The sequence below is a fragment of the Nipponia nippon genome, unplaced genomic scaffold (genome assembly GCF_047370975.1).
Source record: "Nipponia nippon isolate SJK-2023a ecotype South Korea unplaced genomic scaffold, ASM4737097v1 scaffold_4, whole genome shotgun sequence".
In the NCBI taxonomy this organism is placed as follows: domain Eukaryota; kingdom Metazoa; phylum Chordata; class Aves; order Pelecaniformes; family Threskiornithidae; genus Nipponia; species Nipponia nippon.
In genome coordinates, this window is record NW_028262358.1 from 58732293 (window position 1) to 58750402 (window position 18110).

General features: G+C 39.8%; 1 protein-coding gene across 10 annotated transcripts in view; it reads left to right on the forward strand.

The window, feature by feature from the left end:
• ARID1B (AT-rich interaction domain 1B) overlaps positions 1-14125 on the forward strand; it is a 334462-nt gene extending 320337 nt beyond the window's left edge. For 6 of the 10 annotated variants that reach the window (XM_087773697.1, XM_087773702.1, XM_087773704.1 and 3 more), the window contains 5 exons: positions 1072-1222; positions 3878-3974; positions 7226-8015; positions 8881-9011; positions 11035-14125. In XM_087773697.1, coding sequence (XP_087629823.1) covers positions 1072-1222; positions 3878-3974; positions 7226-8015; positions 8881-9011; positions 11035-12747 — 2882 coding nt within the window. In that variant the 3' untranslated portion in view covers positions 12748-14125. Of the gene's footprint in view, positions 1-1071; positions 1223-2217; positions 2335-3877; positions 3975-7225; positions 8016-8880; positions 9012-11034 lie in introns of all 10 variants that reach the window. The other 4 variants (XM_087773694.1, XM_087773700.1, XM_087773696.1 and 1 more) reach the window with 1 other exon arrangement.
• The last annotated feature ends 3985 nt before the right edge of the window (positions 14126-18110 follow it).

Genomic DNA, 18110 nt, shown 5'->3' on the forward strand with positions numbered 1-18110 from the left:
CCTACAGATGGTTTTGTGGATATTGTAAAATGTGCTTAAAACGAATCAGTCTTGCATGCCTCGCATATAGGAAAGTGGGAGGAAAGAACACAAGCAAGGCTCGCAATGGCTGCAAAGAAAAGAGCAGATGGAGGAGATGAAATTAAGAAAGGGGAAACTGAAAGGGAGCAAAAGGGAGGAATGAGAAGAAGACGTCCAGAAATCAGGGGAAGAAAGATATGTGATGAAGTGGGGAGATGCTTTAGAAGAGAGAGTTAATGTGATGTGATTTTTTTTAAACCTTCCCTTTAAATCCTTTTGCCTGGACTATGGACACTAGCATGACACAGCTGGAGGAAGGGAAGACCCCCTCTGCCTTAGATTCACTTTAGGTTTTATATCCACGTGAGATTAAGTGGGTTTATTGCACTTTGTTGTACATTTCACATTTATCCTGTCGAAACAGAAATGTCTCTGTTCATTATCTACTATGAGGGACTAAAGGATAGAGTCTCTTCCTCTATTTGCTTGGGGATTTATATCTAATAATAGTGGTCAACGTGCCTTTTCTTGGGCCTGTAGAATATGCCCATCCTGCTCAAGAAGCTACCTTAGGATACAGTATCCTTTCCATAACTGAATTATGGTATATGTGTGTGTATGAGGGCTTTATGGGAAAAAGAAAAGCCTGGTTCTGACAGCTTTGTAATCCAAACTAGGAGATTTGCTTTCATCTGTTTTGTAAGATTTATTGTTTGCATTCATATTTAGCATTGTTTGGGGTGAAAAGAACAAGAGCGAGTTCATCTTCATCTATGAAGACCACAGGGAAGAAGCTGCCTGGTGCCTGATGAGCTCAGTTCCATAGGATGAAATTACTTTCCCGGCTTGCAGCTCCTTAATATTATAACAATCATCTTGGTAGTGGTGCTGCTTCATGTGTTTTCATCAGACCCTGGAGAGCTTGTCAGACATCAGCTAATTCTCCTTGGCAGTGTTAGGGATCTGAACATTATTTTAAAATACATCATTTAATAGAAAGATATTTTCAAGCACCCAGAATAATATATTAAATTTCCTTTACCGTTGCAGTGCCTGGAAGCAATGAGCCTTTCATGACCCCTGGACAAATGCCTAACAGTGGAATACAAGATATGTATAACCAGAGTCCATCTGGAGCAATGTCCAACATGAGCATGAGCCAGAGACAGCAGTTCTCTTATGGAAGTGGCTATGACAGGAGGTGAGTCAATCTTCAGCAAAAAGCAAAGCCATTAGTGAAAATGATCCTCTCTCTCCCCTTCTCATTTTCCCATTGCACCTTGCAGAGAACATAGCAGCGTACATTTCCTGCAGCATCTTACTAAATCACTGGGAGTCAAACCACTGGTAATGACTGAGTCTAGCTGTTCACAGAAGTTAAGGAGGAATTGTCACACCTTAGAAGTCCCTCAAGCTGCAGCAGATCAGCACGTGCGTCTCTTTGACAGCTGCCTTCAGCTGGCTGCTGGGCTGGGCTGTGATAGCTTAAAGTAGCACTTGAGTTAGTCTTCTGGCCATGTTTTCACCTCAACAGTTGTTGGTGGGCTTTTTATGAAAAACAAAATGCACAGCCTAAATATTTCTGGTTGGTGGTCTGTTAGTGAATTGCCTTTGGAGAGTCTGGAGTCTGTTGTTTGAGCTGTAGGGGCACCAGTCTTGCAGTGTGTCCGTCAGGACCCTCGTAAGTTTGTCTTTCAGTGAAGTACACAAAATAAATTTGGTCCTCTTGTTAATCCTGGGAAAGGCTTTGGGAAAAAAAAACCAGCAAAATCACTGATGTCTAAGCATTGGTATAGCAAGCAGAATGGTTTGGGCATGTTTGGATTATATTAAGTGTTCCAGTAGGTTTTGCAGCTCTGGCTGTATTCCTACTTTTACTTTCATTAGGCTGTGTACTTTAGCTTCACTTTTTGTTTCCTGATGGTAGCCAAAGTGGTGCAGTGTGGGTCTTTGAAGTACAACGGCGGAGTAGTTTTCAGTCAGTAGTTTGGAGCAGTAGATGTGTAGAGTAACACAAGTGTAATCATGTTGTTCAACAGGTCACATTGATGGGGAGTCAGTGAGAGTAAGGCTTCCAGTGGAAGGTGATAAGTCAAGAGAATGTTTTCTTTAAAGGGTGTGTTTTGTTTTATTTTGTTGGCAATTTTGGAGAATAAGTGCTTTTTACAGAATGAGGTTTCCTTTGTCATTTTTTAGGTCGGATCATGGGCTGGGTCCTGAAGGCAGTATGGGACCACCTGGTCAAAGCAACATGGTGCCTTCAAACAGTGACCCAAGCATGTACTCTCCTAATCGTTACCCTGGCCAGCAAAGGTGAACACTGATTTCTCTGTTTGTAATATCTGCAATAACCAGCTAACGAGTGCTAGCAGCCTCTGTGAGAGCATATAGACAGATTATGTGGCTTCTTGGTGTGTTGCTTCTGTTTTGTCTGTTCTTATTTAGGCTTTTACCGTTGGTTCAGTTTCTTGGGGGGTGGAGGCTTGGGTGAATCGGTTGACTTTGTGTAGCCATAGAGTCAGAGATGTTAGAAAAGGAATATACGTCCTACCTTGTGTACCTCCCTGCCAACACTGAACTTAGAACATATTTTATAGGCCCAAGTTCTCCAGAGCAGCATTAAATGACACCAGTTCTGAAGCTTCCACAACTTCACCTGGCTTGTGGTTATCCTGTGGCTAACAAATGGAATGTTTTGAAAGTGTTCCTTTATGTATAACATACATGTACATTTGCTCAGTTTTATCCTATTGCATGTACTATCTTGGACAACTGTAGACAATTCCCATCAGTTATATTGTTCTTTTAACTGGCATTAGGTAATTTCTCTCCATCCACGTCATAATTTTAGGGGATACTGAACAGCTATTGCTTTCACTCTGGTCAGCTCTCAAAAAACTTGAGTTTTCTATGCTTTTGGAAAAATTTAAGTCCCATTAGTTCTTTTAAGATTTCACGTTCCCCAGCCCTCTGTTTCTCTGACTCTCCCTGATATATTACTTCCCTAATTATACTCAAATTGTAGATGTGTTCTCACTGGTAGTGTACAGAGAGGAATTACTGACATACTGGTCTGCAATACAGTGTTATTTATCAATCTTAATACATTCCAAGTACTTCACTTCAGCAACCTAAATTTCATTCAGATGTGCCAGAAATATTGCAGTTGCACTGTAGTGCTCCTCAGAGGTCTTAAAGGCCACAGGTAAGTTTCCAAGTGCAACACAACTCTGCCTCTTATGTGTATGCTTCATTATGTAGCTTTAATTAAAAATTACATGAACAATAGCAAAATTATGAGTACTGTTTTTACTCAGTCATGATGTATTTAAATGTTATGTATAGTAATGAAATTTGTACTCACTTTCTGTAGCTATTATCAGACTAAAATCATGATTTCACTTTAAATCGGCAGTTAACTATTGATTATATTCTTATATAATCCAGAAAGTAGCTGGCTTGGAGACTGACTTGTTAAAATACAAGAATTTTGACTTGCAACCTTGGAGCTGTACATCCGATACTTTTCCACCTAAGATGGATTCCCAGCGGCTGCAGCTGCCTTTCATACCTCTTTGCTGACCGTACCCTGTTCCCATTCCTGACTGCTACCTCTAAATCTCTCTGTTGCATCTTCACTGCTCCTCCTTTCTTCTATCTGCTTTATCTCCTTCCTTCCACTACCAGCTCCAGCAGAGCTTACTACATCAGGCTCAGGACCATACCACACTGCACCTTCACTTTGTTTCCAAATGGAAAATATCTTCAAGGTGCAAGATCATCAGAGTACGTTGCTTTTCCTGGTGGGTTGGAAATTCCAGCAGCTCTAAGTGTTAATTTGAATGCTTCATTTTAGGCATGAACCATACGGGCAGCAGTATCCAGGACAAGGACCTCCCTCAGGACAGCCACCATATGGAGGACATCAACCTGGAATGTATCCACAGCAGCAGGTAGGAGAGGGGAAAACAGCTATATTCATAACACTTGTTTAATAAATGTCGCCCCCAAATTCTGTATACATTCAAAAGTTTGTTTATACAATATATGTCTTTTGGCACAGAGGAGCACTGTAGTTCTGGTCAAAATCACAGCCCATATGGAGAAGTAGTATATGTGCAGCTATAGGAAAATGTGTTCGTTACACTGGAAGAGTGTACATTTTAACAGATGTTCTGTGGCTTTGGACGTGTATCAAGTGATTGTCCCAAGTTAATAACCAGCAGACTGGGAAAGTATAATTCGTAGGCTAGTAAAGTGATGCTGCCTCAATTCTAGAAACAAATAGGAAAGCTGCTTTGCTGGCAGGTTAAAGGGCCTTAACATCACACAGCCATGTGAACCCAACAGAAAACTGGAACGAAGTAAAATGTGCAGCAGTCTCAATTATCTAGAATGCTGTGGTGGGTCATATGAAATACCTGTCTTTAATAGAGATCAGATGGCATATTCCCCACATGCTGTCTCTAGTAATAATATGGTACAAATACATGAGAGAGAACATTATTAGTGTTAAAAATAGTTTAAACATTTGTACATTCTAGTCTCCCTAACTGCGTAATAACTTTGAAAATACAGATGATATTAATTAATAAGATTTTTTTGTTAGGTGTATCATTAATACCTTGTGGGCAAAATCCTATCTTATAAGTCAATAGCAAAACTCCACTGACTTCAACAGGATCAGAGTTTCATCCTGCGTGTTATTAATTCATTTCTAGTCATACAATAACTAAAGTTGAAGTTAGCTTCCAAAATAGAAAGCACTTCCTTATAATATAAAAATTAAAATGTAAGGTAGTTTTCAGCCAATTTCAGATAGTCCTTTTCAGTTTGGGGTAGAGTTTTACTAGGAAATTTGGGGAGGGAAACCTAAAACAGGAGATCTTAGGTTGCACTGTACTGAGAATGTATATAAATTTCAATTTCAGAATTTCTTGCTTATCTCTTTGGTTCATAACATTATAAAATAGCATAATCTAAAATAGCATAATCAAAAAATGGTTTTGTTGTTTTTTATGATGAGCATATGCTAGCAGTCTAGGTGATTTAGTGAGGAAATTGCAGAGATATATAACAGAACGGTTTGTGATATTCCATGCTAACGTATGCAGGGAATATATTACCTACATGTTCATTTAAGCAAGAGACAGCTAGAATTTGTAAAAATATATTTGGCCCTGTCCTTAGTGCTGTTTATGTGCTTTGTACAATGACTCTTGAATGCAAAACGCATTCATGCAAAAAAGCAGTGAAGAATGAAGGGCAAGGATCCTGGCCGCCCTTGGCCTCTCCCTCCCACTCCCAGAGGATTCCACTTCTTCATTTAGCTAGAGATTAGGTTGCCACTAGCTTATTTTCAATTTCCTAAATCTAACTCTATAGTGGTACAGGAAGAATGTGAAAAATGACCCTTTTCGAAGCTTTATCTACAACCTGAAGGCTAGGGAATGACTTGGGAAGGAGGTGCTTGGAGCATGAATGGGGCTAATGAAGCACTTTGAGCCAGGTTTTTCAATTCCTGTACAAATGCTTGTACCTTGAGAGCTATTTATGCAGCAGGTGACCTGTGTCGGTGTCTTTTTGTCTTCTGCGAGATCTCAGAATTGCGCATCCCCAGCGGAGAGAGACACACACTGTGCAGCCTCAGTCTCCTGCCGAACCTTTACTCAGGAGGGGAAGTTCAGGTGCATCACTCCCCTCAGCACTGGGTACCATTAAGCGTATTGCCACTACATATACAAGAGCGCTGAACTGCTTTTAAAAAGGCACGTGCTTCATTCCCAAGTGTCTACTTTAAGCGCTCTGAGTCACTGTGGCAAAACAAATACCACCTTTTTAGGTGTGGCAACTGCCAAGTCAGTTCTTAATGTATAAATTGGCCCCAAGGGTGGAATTTACTACAGCAAGTAGTTTATATAAGGCTGAAAATAGGTATTTCTCAGATAGCCCGACAGCTCTATGGCAAGTTTAAAAAAAAATACTCTCATGCAATACGGTAGTTGTGGTTTTATGTGCACCAAAGTTGGAAGATGAGTTTATGAATCCCAGAGGTGTTTTAACTGACCCGTATTGAATACATACAGAATTTTATCTGATCTTAACTCTAGTACATTAGTATACATTGTGCAATGTGACTGAGCTACAGTTTCTGGGGGAGCCATAACATTGAATTTGCCATAGATTATATATTCAAAAATCACCCATTTAATTCACATTTTTTGCTTCAGAGCACTCAGTGTGATTTGAACTGTGGAACAAACTCCCACAGGAACTAAGGACAGCTGCAAACCTTACCACCTTCCCCTCAAACTGCAACATGTCTTTTTTTGTTCTGCCATCTTAAACATAAATACATACAAGCTTGTATGATTTAAAAACAGCCCAGCTCCCCCCAAGGTAAAACAGCTTACCTCACACACCATTCCCCACTTGAGAGGGTGAGAAACAAAGAGGGAGTAAACCATAGGTGGCAGCTGTTAGTTACATTGCTTAATTCATTACTGATCAGCAGGGTAGGAACCTGCATAAACTAGAACAGAACGTTTGGATGTGACCATTTGCTGTAATAATCTCACAGTAAATTAAATGTGATTGGATGATTTGGGAAGAGGGCTGGTTGCCCAAACGGGGCCATGTTCCTGGGAATTACACAGAGTAGCAAATGCAGCAGAATGGTTTCTCCTACTAATAAATCTACTGCATGTAGCCTATGCCCTATCGTAAGATCCAGTGTTTCAGACGTATATGCTTGCAGCATATCTTGTTATTTTAAGAGTTTATTCAGTGCTTGTCTCTTGAAAAGATTCACTGAGTGGTTTTGATTTTTTTTTAAGATTTTTCTTAGTAGACTAAGCATAAAAAAGAAGTTAAAACATTTTAGTTGGTGAGGACTGTTGCCTTTTCATGCATGTCTGAAATGACCAGTGGAATTTAATCTGACAGATAGGAAAGGAAAGGGAAAGGGAGAAAATGAGAGCAAGCATAAAAAATTTGGCCCGAGGATAAGTTTCCTTTTAGCATTGTTATAAGTGCAGCAAAACAGAGGCTTAAAAAGAAAGCACTGGATCAAGTCTAACCATAGCACTGCACGCCTGGCTCTGGAATCAGCACGATCCCTCTAGAACTAAGCACCTTCAGCCAATATATTTGTATTGTGTATGGAGTAAAAGTGACGCATCTTCTTTCCAAAATTTTTTTTCAGAACTATAAGCGACACATGGATGGCATGTATGGGCCTCCAGCCAAACGCCATGAAGGGGATATGTATAACATGCAGTATGGCAACCAGCAACAGGAAATGTATAACCAGTACAGCAACGCTTACACGGGGCCTGACAGGAGGCCCATGCAGGGACAGTATCCGTATCCATATAACAGGGAGAGGATGCAGGGCCCAGGACAAATGCAGCAGCATGGAATACCTCCCCAGATGATTGGTGGCCCCATGCAGTCATCATCCTCCAGCGAAGGTCCTCAGCAGAACATGTGGCCAACACGAAATGATATGCCTTACCCTTACCAGAACAGGCAAGGTCCAGGAGGCCCTGCACAGGCCCCACCGTATCCAGGGATGAATCGCACTGATGATATGATGGTACCTGACCAGAGGATAAACCACGAGAGTCAGTGGCCTTCTCATGTCAACCAACGTCAGCCTTCTTATATGTCATCCTCAGCCTCCATGCAGCCTATCACTAGACCTCCTCAGTCATCCTACCAGACGCCACCCTCTATGCCAAACCACATCTCTAGAGCTCCAAGTCCAGCATCCTTCCAGCGCTCTTTGGAAAACCGTATGTCTCCAAGCAAGTCTCCTTTCCTACCCTCCATGAAGATGCAAAAGGTTATACCCACAGTTCCAGTGTCACAGGTCACAGGACCTCCACCCCAACCACCACCGATTAGGCGAGAAATTACCTTCCCCCCAGGCTCTGTAGAAGCATCCCAACCAGTCTTAAAACCAAGACGAAAGATTACCTCAAAAGATATTGGTAAGCATAAAAAAAAAAAAAAAAAAGCCAAATACTGAAATAGGTTGGGAGAAAGGGACTTTGATTTTGATTTTCTTTTACATTTTAAGACTATTTTGACCAATAGTTAACTTTGGTAACTATAATGTGATTGTCTTCAATAAAAATGTAATAACATATGCATCAGTGAGGATGACAGGTAAAACTCATCCCAGACAATCTGACATGAAATGAAAGCAATATTTTATATGGAGACCTGAGGTCTCCAGAAATGCATTAAAAATGAAGCTTGCCTCAGATTTCCAAATGATATGTGTTGAAAGGTCCTTCAGAATGTCTGTTAAATCACCAATACAGCATTTAGCTGAGCAAAGCTTTCTGTGTTCTTGTTCTGTGGCAGCTCATGCTGTTCTGCTGTGTAGTTATAGTCTCTGTCTCCCCTGAATGGCACATTTATTCATTCCATATTATTTGTCATGTTTGTTTCTCCCCCTGTTCTTTCCCACGCATCTTCTTATCTTGAATTCCTGTTAGTTTCATACATTCAAGTTCTCATGCTTCAAGTTCCCACACTCCTGACAGAGTATGCTACCTCTGTTTACCGATTATTTGGTTTAGTCAACTTCTTTAAGTTCGTACGATTATTTCAGCTTCAGCAAAGTCAGGAAGAATGGCCCTGTTAAGATATTCTCCATTATTAAGGCTGAGCAGCAGTTACAGAAAAACTGAACAGGACTAAGTGGTGAAGGCAGGGTCTTAACCAGTGTTTCAGTAACTATTTCATTTAAATTCTGCATCCTCAGAATGTCACAGTTTAATCTTTCAGAACTCATTAACAGTCTCCAACGATGCACTAATACTGTTTTACTTCTCCTCCTTTCTCCAGTAACTCCTGAGGCCTGGAGAGTGATGATGTCTCTTAAATCTGGTCTTTTGGCTGAAAGTACCTGGGCGCTAGACACTATTAATATTCTTCTGTATGATGACAGCACTGTTGCTACTTTCAACCTCTCTCAGGTAGGTGGGAAAGCAGTATACTTCTTAACTTTCCAAGGAAAGAAAACTGAAGTAAGAAAGATACCTACAAAAATGTTGAAGTCCTTTAAAATTTATTATAATTAACATAAATTTGCATATTGTGAAACTTGCCTTTTTTATGATTGCTAACAGTGAGCAACAAGAGATAGCTTTAGGTTGAATAGGGGAAATAATAAGCCTGAAAGAAGGGTATCTATCTCTTGTAGAAAGGAGCATGTAGGAATGTAAGCATTTTAGCAGTGACAGAAGACTAATGTGTAAATTCACGCTCATAATAGTACAAGGACAATCCCAGAAAACAGCAATATGTTAGTAATCTTGCTTAACTTGTGTTTCCGTAAAAGGCTTTGCAAAACTATATTAAATTGATTTGAGGCTGTCTTTTGGTGACTACTTGTCTTATTCAGTAGTTCAATACTAGGCTGTGGGATTTTTTTAATTGCTGATTTTCTGTTTGGTTTCTTCTACCAGTAAATTAAGTTTGCACAGAAATATCAGATTGACAATTTAAAGGCTAAAATCCACTGTCTGTCCACAGGATGCAAGTAACACAGGATTTAACAGCGTGTGCTTTCGCCTCGCTACCTCCCAGCGTTTTTCAGCCCTGCTCTAACCATTGGCCTGTTAGGTGGTAGTAATAGATGGCATGCTGATAATGCACATCATCTAAAATTTGTACAAATTAAATATTCAGTTTCTCTGCTCCGTTCATTCCTTGGTTACTAATAGTGTAACTCATCATTTTTTAAATATAATGACCTTTTTTTTCAAATACAGACACAAATGGTACATTTCATCCCACCTAACTTTAGAACTAGGGATATCTATAGCATGATTCATTTCATCCTGAAGTAGAGACCTAAAATAGGTCAGATGAATCATACCCTAGAAATGGCCTGTAAAAGACCATTGATTATAAAAGGAATCTAGATAATTAGGTTAGGTGTGTAACTGTTGCAGGTGTTTGAAGTTAAGTGAAGTGAATCTCCTCTGAGTTCTATTAGAAATTGCATTAATGCACCCTGTGCAAGTTGCACAGAATGCGAGGCATATTTTAAATAGATATTTTTTTGTTACTTTTGCCTTGGACTCTATTTCCAATGGCAGTCAGGATTCCATATGATGACTGATAATTCCTGCAGTTCATAAGCATCAGTTTGTTCTTAATTCTTCGAGGGTTTGGCAATCATAAGAGAATACAGGATGGACAAAAGGATACATTTTGCTGAAAACCTATTAGCCCACTATTAAAAAAAAATTAAAAGCCAGACAATCAGGCTAAATACATCATAACAGCAAAGAATTTTTAATAATAAAGTCACTGAGGGTAAATTAATACCAAGTCCAGCTACTGCCTTTCCATAAGAAAGTGATTACAAGTTAATTAAGAGGATTAAACCTAAATGAAAACTGTTTCTGAAGGGTGACTTACAGTACCGGGCTCCAATAACAGGTTTTAAATATTGCCAGGCAAAACTGGAACTATTCCAATAGAGGTGGGATATTAATCTAGCATGTCAGTACCTAGACCCTGAACTGCAGATTTCTACAGAACAGTTGGTTTTAGAGACTGAGAGATAAAGGAGGAGAGAAAGAATTGTAAACGTTAGGCATCTAATAAAACTACAAATCAGAAAAACTGAGTGAGTTAGAAACTTCCGTACTCTGTACAGAAAATGAAGAATACTAGACACTTCCAAGGGGACAGAACGGCTAGGCTAGATGTCTAGTGTAGCTTCAAGGAGATATAGGAATAAAGTTCTGTACTTCTCATAGCTGTTACAGTTTAAGCACACGGAGCCGTGATAGTTTGACATTATCTGCTGTTTGGACAGATGCTAGAAGAATGTCCTTTGATTAACTTCTGCCATGCAGGACCTAGCCACAAGTCCACAGCAGGAGGAGGGAGATACTCAGAGATGTATGCATCAGTGTTCCTAATAAAATTGCATGCAGACAAAAATATTTATCTGATTTTTTATGTTCTTTCTTCTCCCCTCAGTTGTCTGGATTTCTTGAGCTTTTAGTAGAATATTTTAGAAAATGCCTGATTGACATTTTTGGAATCCTTATGGAATATGAAGTGGGAGATCCAGGCCACAAAGCACTTGATCACAAAGCAGCCAAGAAAGATGATAGCCAGTCCTTGGCAGAGGATACTGGAAAAGAGGAGAACGATGAATGTGTTGACTATTTTGATGAAGATGAGGAGGAGGCGGAAGATGAAAAGGTAGAAGGAGAAGAAAAGAGCATTGTTTTTTCCACTCCTGGTGCCATTGCTGATCCAAGTGAGAGGCCAAAACAAGCCAGTAAATTTGACAAGCTGCCAATAAAGATTGTAAAGAAAAATAATCTCTTTGTCGTTGACCGATCTGACAAACTTGGACGCGTTCAGGAATTTGATAGTGGACTTCTCCACTGGCAGCTTGGGGGTGGTGACACAACTGAGCATATCCAGACTCACTTTGAAAGCAAGATGGAGATTCCTCCGCGCAGGAAAGCCCCTCCTCCCTTGAACTCTCCAAGCAAAAAGAAGGACCTCGAGGGGAAAGGTGAATCTGAGGAACAACAAGAAAAAAGTATAACAGCAACCATTGATGATGTCCTCTCAGCTCGGCCAGGAGCATTGCCTGAAGACTCAAACTCGGGTTCCCAAACAGAGAGCAGTAAATTTCCCTTTGGGATCCATCAAGCCAAAAGCCACCGGAATATTAAACTGCTAGAGGATGAGCCAAGGAGCCGGGATGAGACTCCTCTATGCACCATAACTCACTGGCAAGACTCCTTGGCCAAACGCTGCATCTGTGTGTCAAATATCGTCCGTAGCTTGTCTTTTGTGCCTGGCAATGACACCGAAATGTCCAAACATCCAGGCTTGGTGCTGATCCTGGGAAAGTTGATCCTTCTTCACCATGAGCATCCAGAAAGAAAGCGAGCACCGCAAACTTACGAGAAAGAGGAAGAGGAGGACAAAGGGGTGGCCTGCAGCAAGGATGAGTGGTGGTGGGACTGCCTCGAGGTCTTGAGGGATAATACATTGGTCACATTAGCCAACATTTCTGGGCAGCTAGACTTGTCTGCTTACACAGAAAGCATCTGTTTGCCAATTTTGGATGGCTTGCTGCACTGGATGGTGTGCCCATCTGCGGAGGCACAGGATCCTTTTCCAACCGTGGGGCCCAACTCAGTTCTTTCGCCTCAGAGACTTGTGCTGGAGACCCTGTGTAAGCTCAGTATCCAGGACAATAATGTGGACCTTATCTTGGCCACCCCCCCATTCAGTCGTCAGGAGAAACTCTATGCTACTTTAGTTAGGTACGTTGGGGACCGCAAAAACCCGGTCTGCCGAGAAATGTCCATGGCGCTCTTATCGAACCTTGCCCAGGGGGACACATTAGCAGCAAGGGCAATAGCTGTGCAGAAGGGAAGCATCGGAAACTTGATAAGCTTCCTGGAGGATGGGGTCACTATGGCCCAGTACCAGCAGAGCCAGCATAACCTCATGCACATGCAGCCTCCACCTCTGGAGCCACCTAGCGTAGACATGATGTGCAGGGCAGCCAAGGCCTTGCTGGCCATGGCTAGAGTGGACGAGAACCGCTCAGAGTTCCTTTTGCACGAGGGTCGTTTGCTGGATATCTCAATATCTGCTGTCCTGAACTCTCTGGTTGCATCTGTCATCTGTGATGTACTTTTTCAGATTGGGCAGTTATGACATAAGTGAGAAGCCAAGCATGTGTGAGTGGAGATTAGAGGGTCACATATAACTGGCTGTTTTCTGTTCTTGTTTATCCAACGTAGGAAGAAGGAAAAAAAAAAGAATCTTTGCTCCTCTGCCCCATTCACTATTTACCAATTGGGAATTAAAGAAATTATTAATTTGAACAGTTATGAAATTAATATTTGCTGTCTATGTGTATAAGTACATCTTTTTATTTTATTTTTTTTTTTAACCAAAGTTGCTGTCTAGTACATTCAAAGGTCACACTTTTTTTTTTTTCCATAGATTATCCTTTTCAATGTTCTTTTCCATGTTTGTATTGCATATTTTTTGGGAAGCGAACTAGTGACTTTTTAAAAAAAATGTTATGGCAAACCATTGTATGATGGAAAAAAAAATCTCACCACTTTGAAACAAAAAGGTGAAAAATAACCAACATACCAAGTTCCTGTGTGTTTTATTTTTTCAAATAAGGAAAAAATAAAAAAAAACTTGTATACCATCACCCAAAGCTCTGTGCAATAGAAAATTCTAGTGATGTAGGTGTAGGGGATCAAGGAGGGTGTCAGTCAGTAGTCAAAATATAAAACGATACTGGTTTCTCCTCAGGAGAAGTGGTTACATTAGGCTAGGAGCAAAACAAAACGAAAAAGTCAAGTTAAAAGATTTTTAAACAAAACCTGATGATAAACATCAATTGCTTCCTCACCAGAACTGTCTTGTCTACATCTGTTTTTTTTTTTGACCTTCCACAATGACAGTTCTTCACAATTCCTTTAATCATTTTTTAAAATATTTTTTTATTGCCTAAGGGCCGTGATGTATATAGAAGTTGTACATTAAACATACCCTCATTTTTTTTTTTTTTAGTAAAAGTTTTTAGTTTCTTTTTCATGATGTGGTATCTACAAAGTGATAGTAGAATTATTTTTTCTTTCATTTGGGCCATATCTCCAAAAAATAATAAAAAAAAAAGAAAAAAGAAAAAACCCAACACAGAAAACCAACAACTGAGGGTAATGTACAAGTTTCTGTATGTATAAAGTCATGCTCTATTTCGGGAGAGCAGCCGATCACAATTTGCTTTATAAATCAAGGTGTGGAAATGGTTACGTATGGATTGATTTAAGAAAATGGTTACCAGTCTACAGACAAAAAAATATATACAGGAAAAAAAAAAAAAAAGGAAGAAACACAACTTCAAAGATTTTTCAGTGATAAGAATCTGCATTTGTATTTCAAGATAATGTAGTTAAAACAGAAAAAAACTTGATGTAAATTCCTCCTTTTCCTCTGGCTTAATGAATTTCATTTATTCAGTATAAAATCTTTATATGTTCCACATGTTAAGAATAAATGTACATTAAATCTTGTTAAGCACTGTGATGGGTGTTCTTGAATAATGTTCTAGTTGCAGTGTGGGATATCGGAAAGCAAACTAATTACAAGAAAGAGCAATAATGATTATTCTCTTTCCCCTACTTTATTATTATGACCTTCAAAAATATTATGCTATTGTATTGCAGCAACTTGCTCTCCTTTTAGAAAAGCCTTCTCGCATCACAGAGAAGTGTTTTTAATTATTATTTATAAAACCATGGAGCCTCAAAGGGGGAGACATAGCTGGCAAATGATAGTTCTGACTATGCAGGTATCCAGTCTCTGGGCTGTGTTTGGGGGACTGAAGATGGATGTTAGAAAAAGTGACAAAAGATTTTGTTAAAGCAATAACCAACTTGAAGAAACTGATCTGTATTCACTACCTGTAATTCTTTCTGTTGGTTAAAGGTGCAAATACCCCAGTGATGTGGGTATTTAGAATAAACACCCACCCACTTCTTGATACTGTATGTGTCATTGCATACTTACATGGCCTCTCATCCTGGGAGTACCCCATTAAAGTGGATCAGGCTCTAATAGAGCACATCCATCATTATAATTGGTGGGAGATGGCCATTTTAGTTTCGGGAATTAGCTGGTTTCAGATACATCCACTCTCACCTGGTGATACCTTGTTGCTGAATATTGCTTAAGCACTAATTTTTGCTATTTCATCTTGGATCATTGACTTTGTTAGTGTGATCATAAAAAGCTAATAATAATCAATTTCCCTGGAATTGCCACATAATTACACTGTTAGTAGCTATCCTCCTCTCTTCTCCAATAACAATACGGAGGTACTTGAAAATTACAACCCCCTTTGGCATACTGCCCATCTTGTTCCTATAGATTGCTATAACATTAATATATGTAAGAGAATTTCAGAGACAGGTAAAGTACATACAATTATAAGCCAAGTTTGAAACACGACTCCCTAGTGTCATGAAAAGTAATTTCTTCTTCTAGCTTTCCTTATTCAGTAATCTCGCCACTCCCACATCACCTGCTGCAGCGGTCTTCCTTTCTCTTGTATATCGCTGCATTCAGAAATACACGGTGAATTATAACCCACTTGTAACTCTTCATCACAGAAGGAGGCATATTTCAGGGATGATTTTTACAGCTTAATACTGGGCAGTGTGGAAGTAGTATCCCCTGCTAAACTTATTTCTTACTAACAATTTACTGGTTGATATTAGCCCGTGGATACAAGCAAGCTGTTAAATAAACCCTCTGCTGAACGATACTCACCCCTTTCTTGTCACGGACAAGAAAGGACGTCTATTCGCTTCGCTCTTCAGCGTTCAGACCAAGAGTCCTCTGGGGGGGGGGAACTACCCGGGTGGCAAAACACTGTGAGCTGTCAGAGGCAGCGCCTTAGAGCTACTCAGGACTGCTCTGAGCCTGGTGAAACAAGGTGGTGGGGGAAAAAAAACCAAAACACCCAGCTAGCCAGCCAGCCACATCATGCCCATATGTATGTAACATTGCTGCCACTTTTCCAGTTGGCCAAGAACTAGCCAGGGAACTGGAAGAGTGTAAGGGAAAGGTTAATAATACAGATTCTTCCTGAACATGATTTTATGCTGTTACAGTAGGAGTAAATGATCTCAATTGCTGGTTAGTATCACAGCATATGTATCAAAAGAAAGGCAAAGCCTAAGAACGCCATTTCCCTCTGTTGTCTACATATGATTTCACCTTTCCTACAATGTTCTCTTAAGCCTTTGGAGAAGACCTGCTCCTGAGACTTGTGAACTTCGCGTGTTTTGACTGAATCCTGAATAAGTTTAAGCTGCTGTTGGTATTGTTCCTACAAGAGGTATTTTCGTTTTCAATTTTAAAAAAAAATTCTACATTTTTGTGCTGATGTGATCACAGATACTCAGTGGTGAAGCTCAGACTAGTACCAACAGGAAGGTGCGCTATTTCAAATTCTAAAACTGCCATGAGTTATTTAGGAGAAAGCAGCCAATTAGTATTTCAGGCAATAATCGAACACAAATATTTGACAAATATATATATATTTGACAAATATATATCTCAATAAGCTACCTCTTTTTTTTTGGCAGGCCCAAGCAACTAATTGCTTATAGATTGAAAGAACAGCAATGAGATGTATGGAGTCCCTGAGTCTTACTGACCTTTAGAGTTCAGAATCACTTCAGGAATTAAAAGATGCCTATCCCCTTTGGCAGGAAGAAATGGTTTTGTTTCTTGTTAAGAGAATTTCCTACACTGTCCTTTAAAAAAAAAAAAAAAAAAAAAAACAGAAAACACCACACCACATGAAAACATCCTGGTCAGAAACGCCACGTTTTCAACTACCCAAAAGGAAGGATGCAGAAGAAAAATTCGTCCACATGCTTAAAAGCCTCTGCACTTCCTCTTCCATTTTCTTTTCCTGTTTTACACCACAATCAGTGAACTCTGTGCCATACAGCACTATTGTGAGACCATTATATTTTTGGCCTGGATACATCCAGAAGAACGATTTACTTAGAGAAATAAATATTGTAGCAAAAGCATATGCTTGTCTTCCACATTAATGATTCCTATACAACACTTTTACAGTGCAATGCAGCATACACCTCTTATTTTACAAATAATATGCAAACACCTATTGGTAATAAAGAATCAAGTGTAGCTGTCATTTATGACAAAAACACTTCCATCCAAAAAATGTCCAAACATTGCAGGGGGTAGGTTCATTTCAACCAGTGGTTTAACCCATGGCATCATGCTTCGCTCTCATTCTGAAGCTGCTGTTCAATGTTATTTAGTAGCACAGAAAAAAATCACTATGATCATCTCTGTTCCCCCCTGTACAAGAGGAAGGGCTGTAAGCATGCATAGTACAGATGCCCAAGCTAACTTGAAACTGAACTGGAACATGGGAACTGAACTGAGGTGGCACACAGCTAGTTCACCCTTTAAAGAAGCTGTGTGTAGGTTCCTTACTCTGCAAGCAGTAGTACTGGTGTACCCAAGAAATAATACACACCTATTGCCCAAACACTGTAATAACACTATCGCTACCACAGAAGTCAGTCTTTTCTGTGTTTTAAATAGGAGCACAGTCTCAAATCCAGAGAGGGATGATGACTTCTATTTTTATCACCATTAACCTGGTAATATCAAGTATGTGGAAACCACACTCACACACAAAACCACAAAGCAGTCCCTGCTACAAAAAACTTATTTTCCAAGTCATGAACAAGTAACTGCAGGTGGAGATGGACAGGAGAAAACGGAAACAAAAGCAACAGTAAACTTAAAAGGCAGATACCACTCTTGTAGCCGAATGGAATTATGAAGATCTAGAACATGGCCCCATACCACCCGCAAATTTAATTTTCCTCAGGATAATTTGTGAAATTTCTGGGGGCTCCCCCCTTCTGTTTTCTCATTATGAAATATTACACTTCCCATGCCCAATTCCTTTTCCTCCATTCCTCAGAAATATTTAAGGATTACTGAGTCTGAAGAAAGGAGAAAGAATAATACTGAGGGAGGAAAGGGAGAAAAGACATGGCCATTTGGAGAAAGGGAGGCAGAACACAAAGACAGAGCTAAAAGAAAAGCATCCTATGTCCCTGCTGCATTGCTCTATTTTTACATTTGGGTCATTCCAAAGAAATGAATAATTAAACCAAGCTAGGGGAATTTGGCATTTCATTGGTTGTTGGTATAAAGAAAAAGGAAGTAAAAAGAGATTTTAAGAGGTAGGGGGAGCAAGGGAAGGGAAGGCAAAAGAAAAGATGAGCCTCCACATGCAGACTGGTAAATTCAATTTTTACTTAATTACATTTACCTTTCAAACCCCCCAAGACAGCAGGAATGGGGAAGGATTAATATTGTCTTCATTGTTAATTTCACACCCAGTTGTTTATCTGTGCACTGTCAGAAATGGGTTTTCAAAGTCTGGCCTTCCTTTCTGTGATTGTCAGTAGCTGTGGGTACAGCAGACAGCTGTT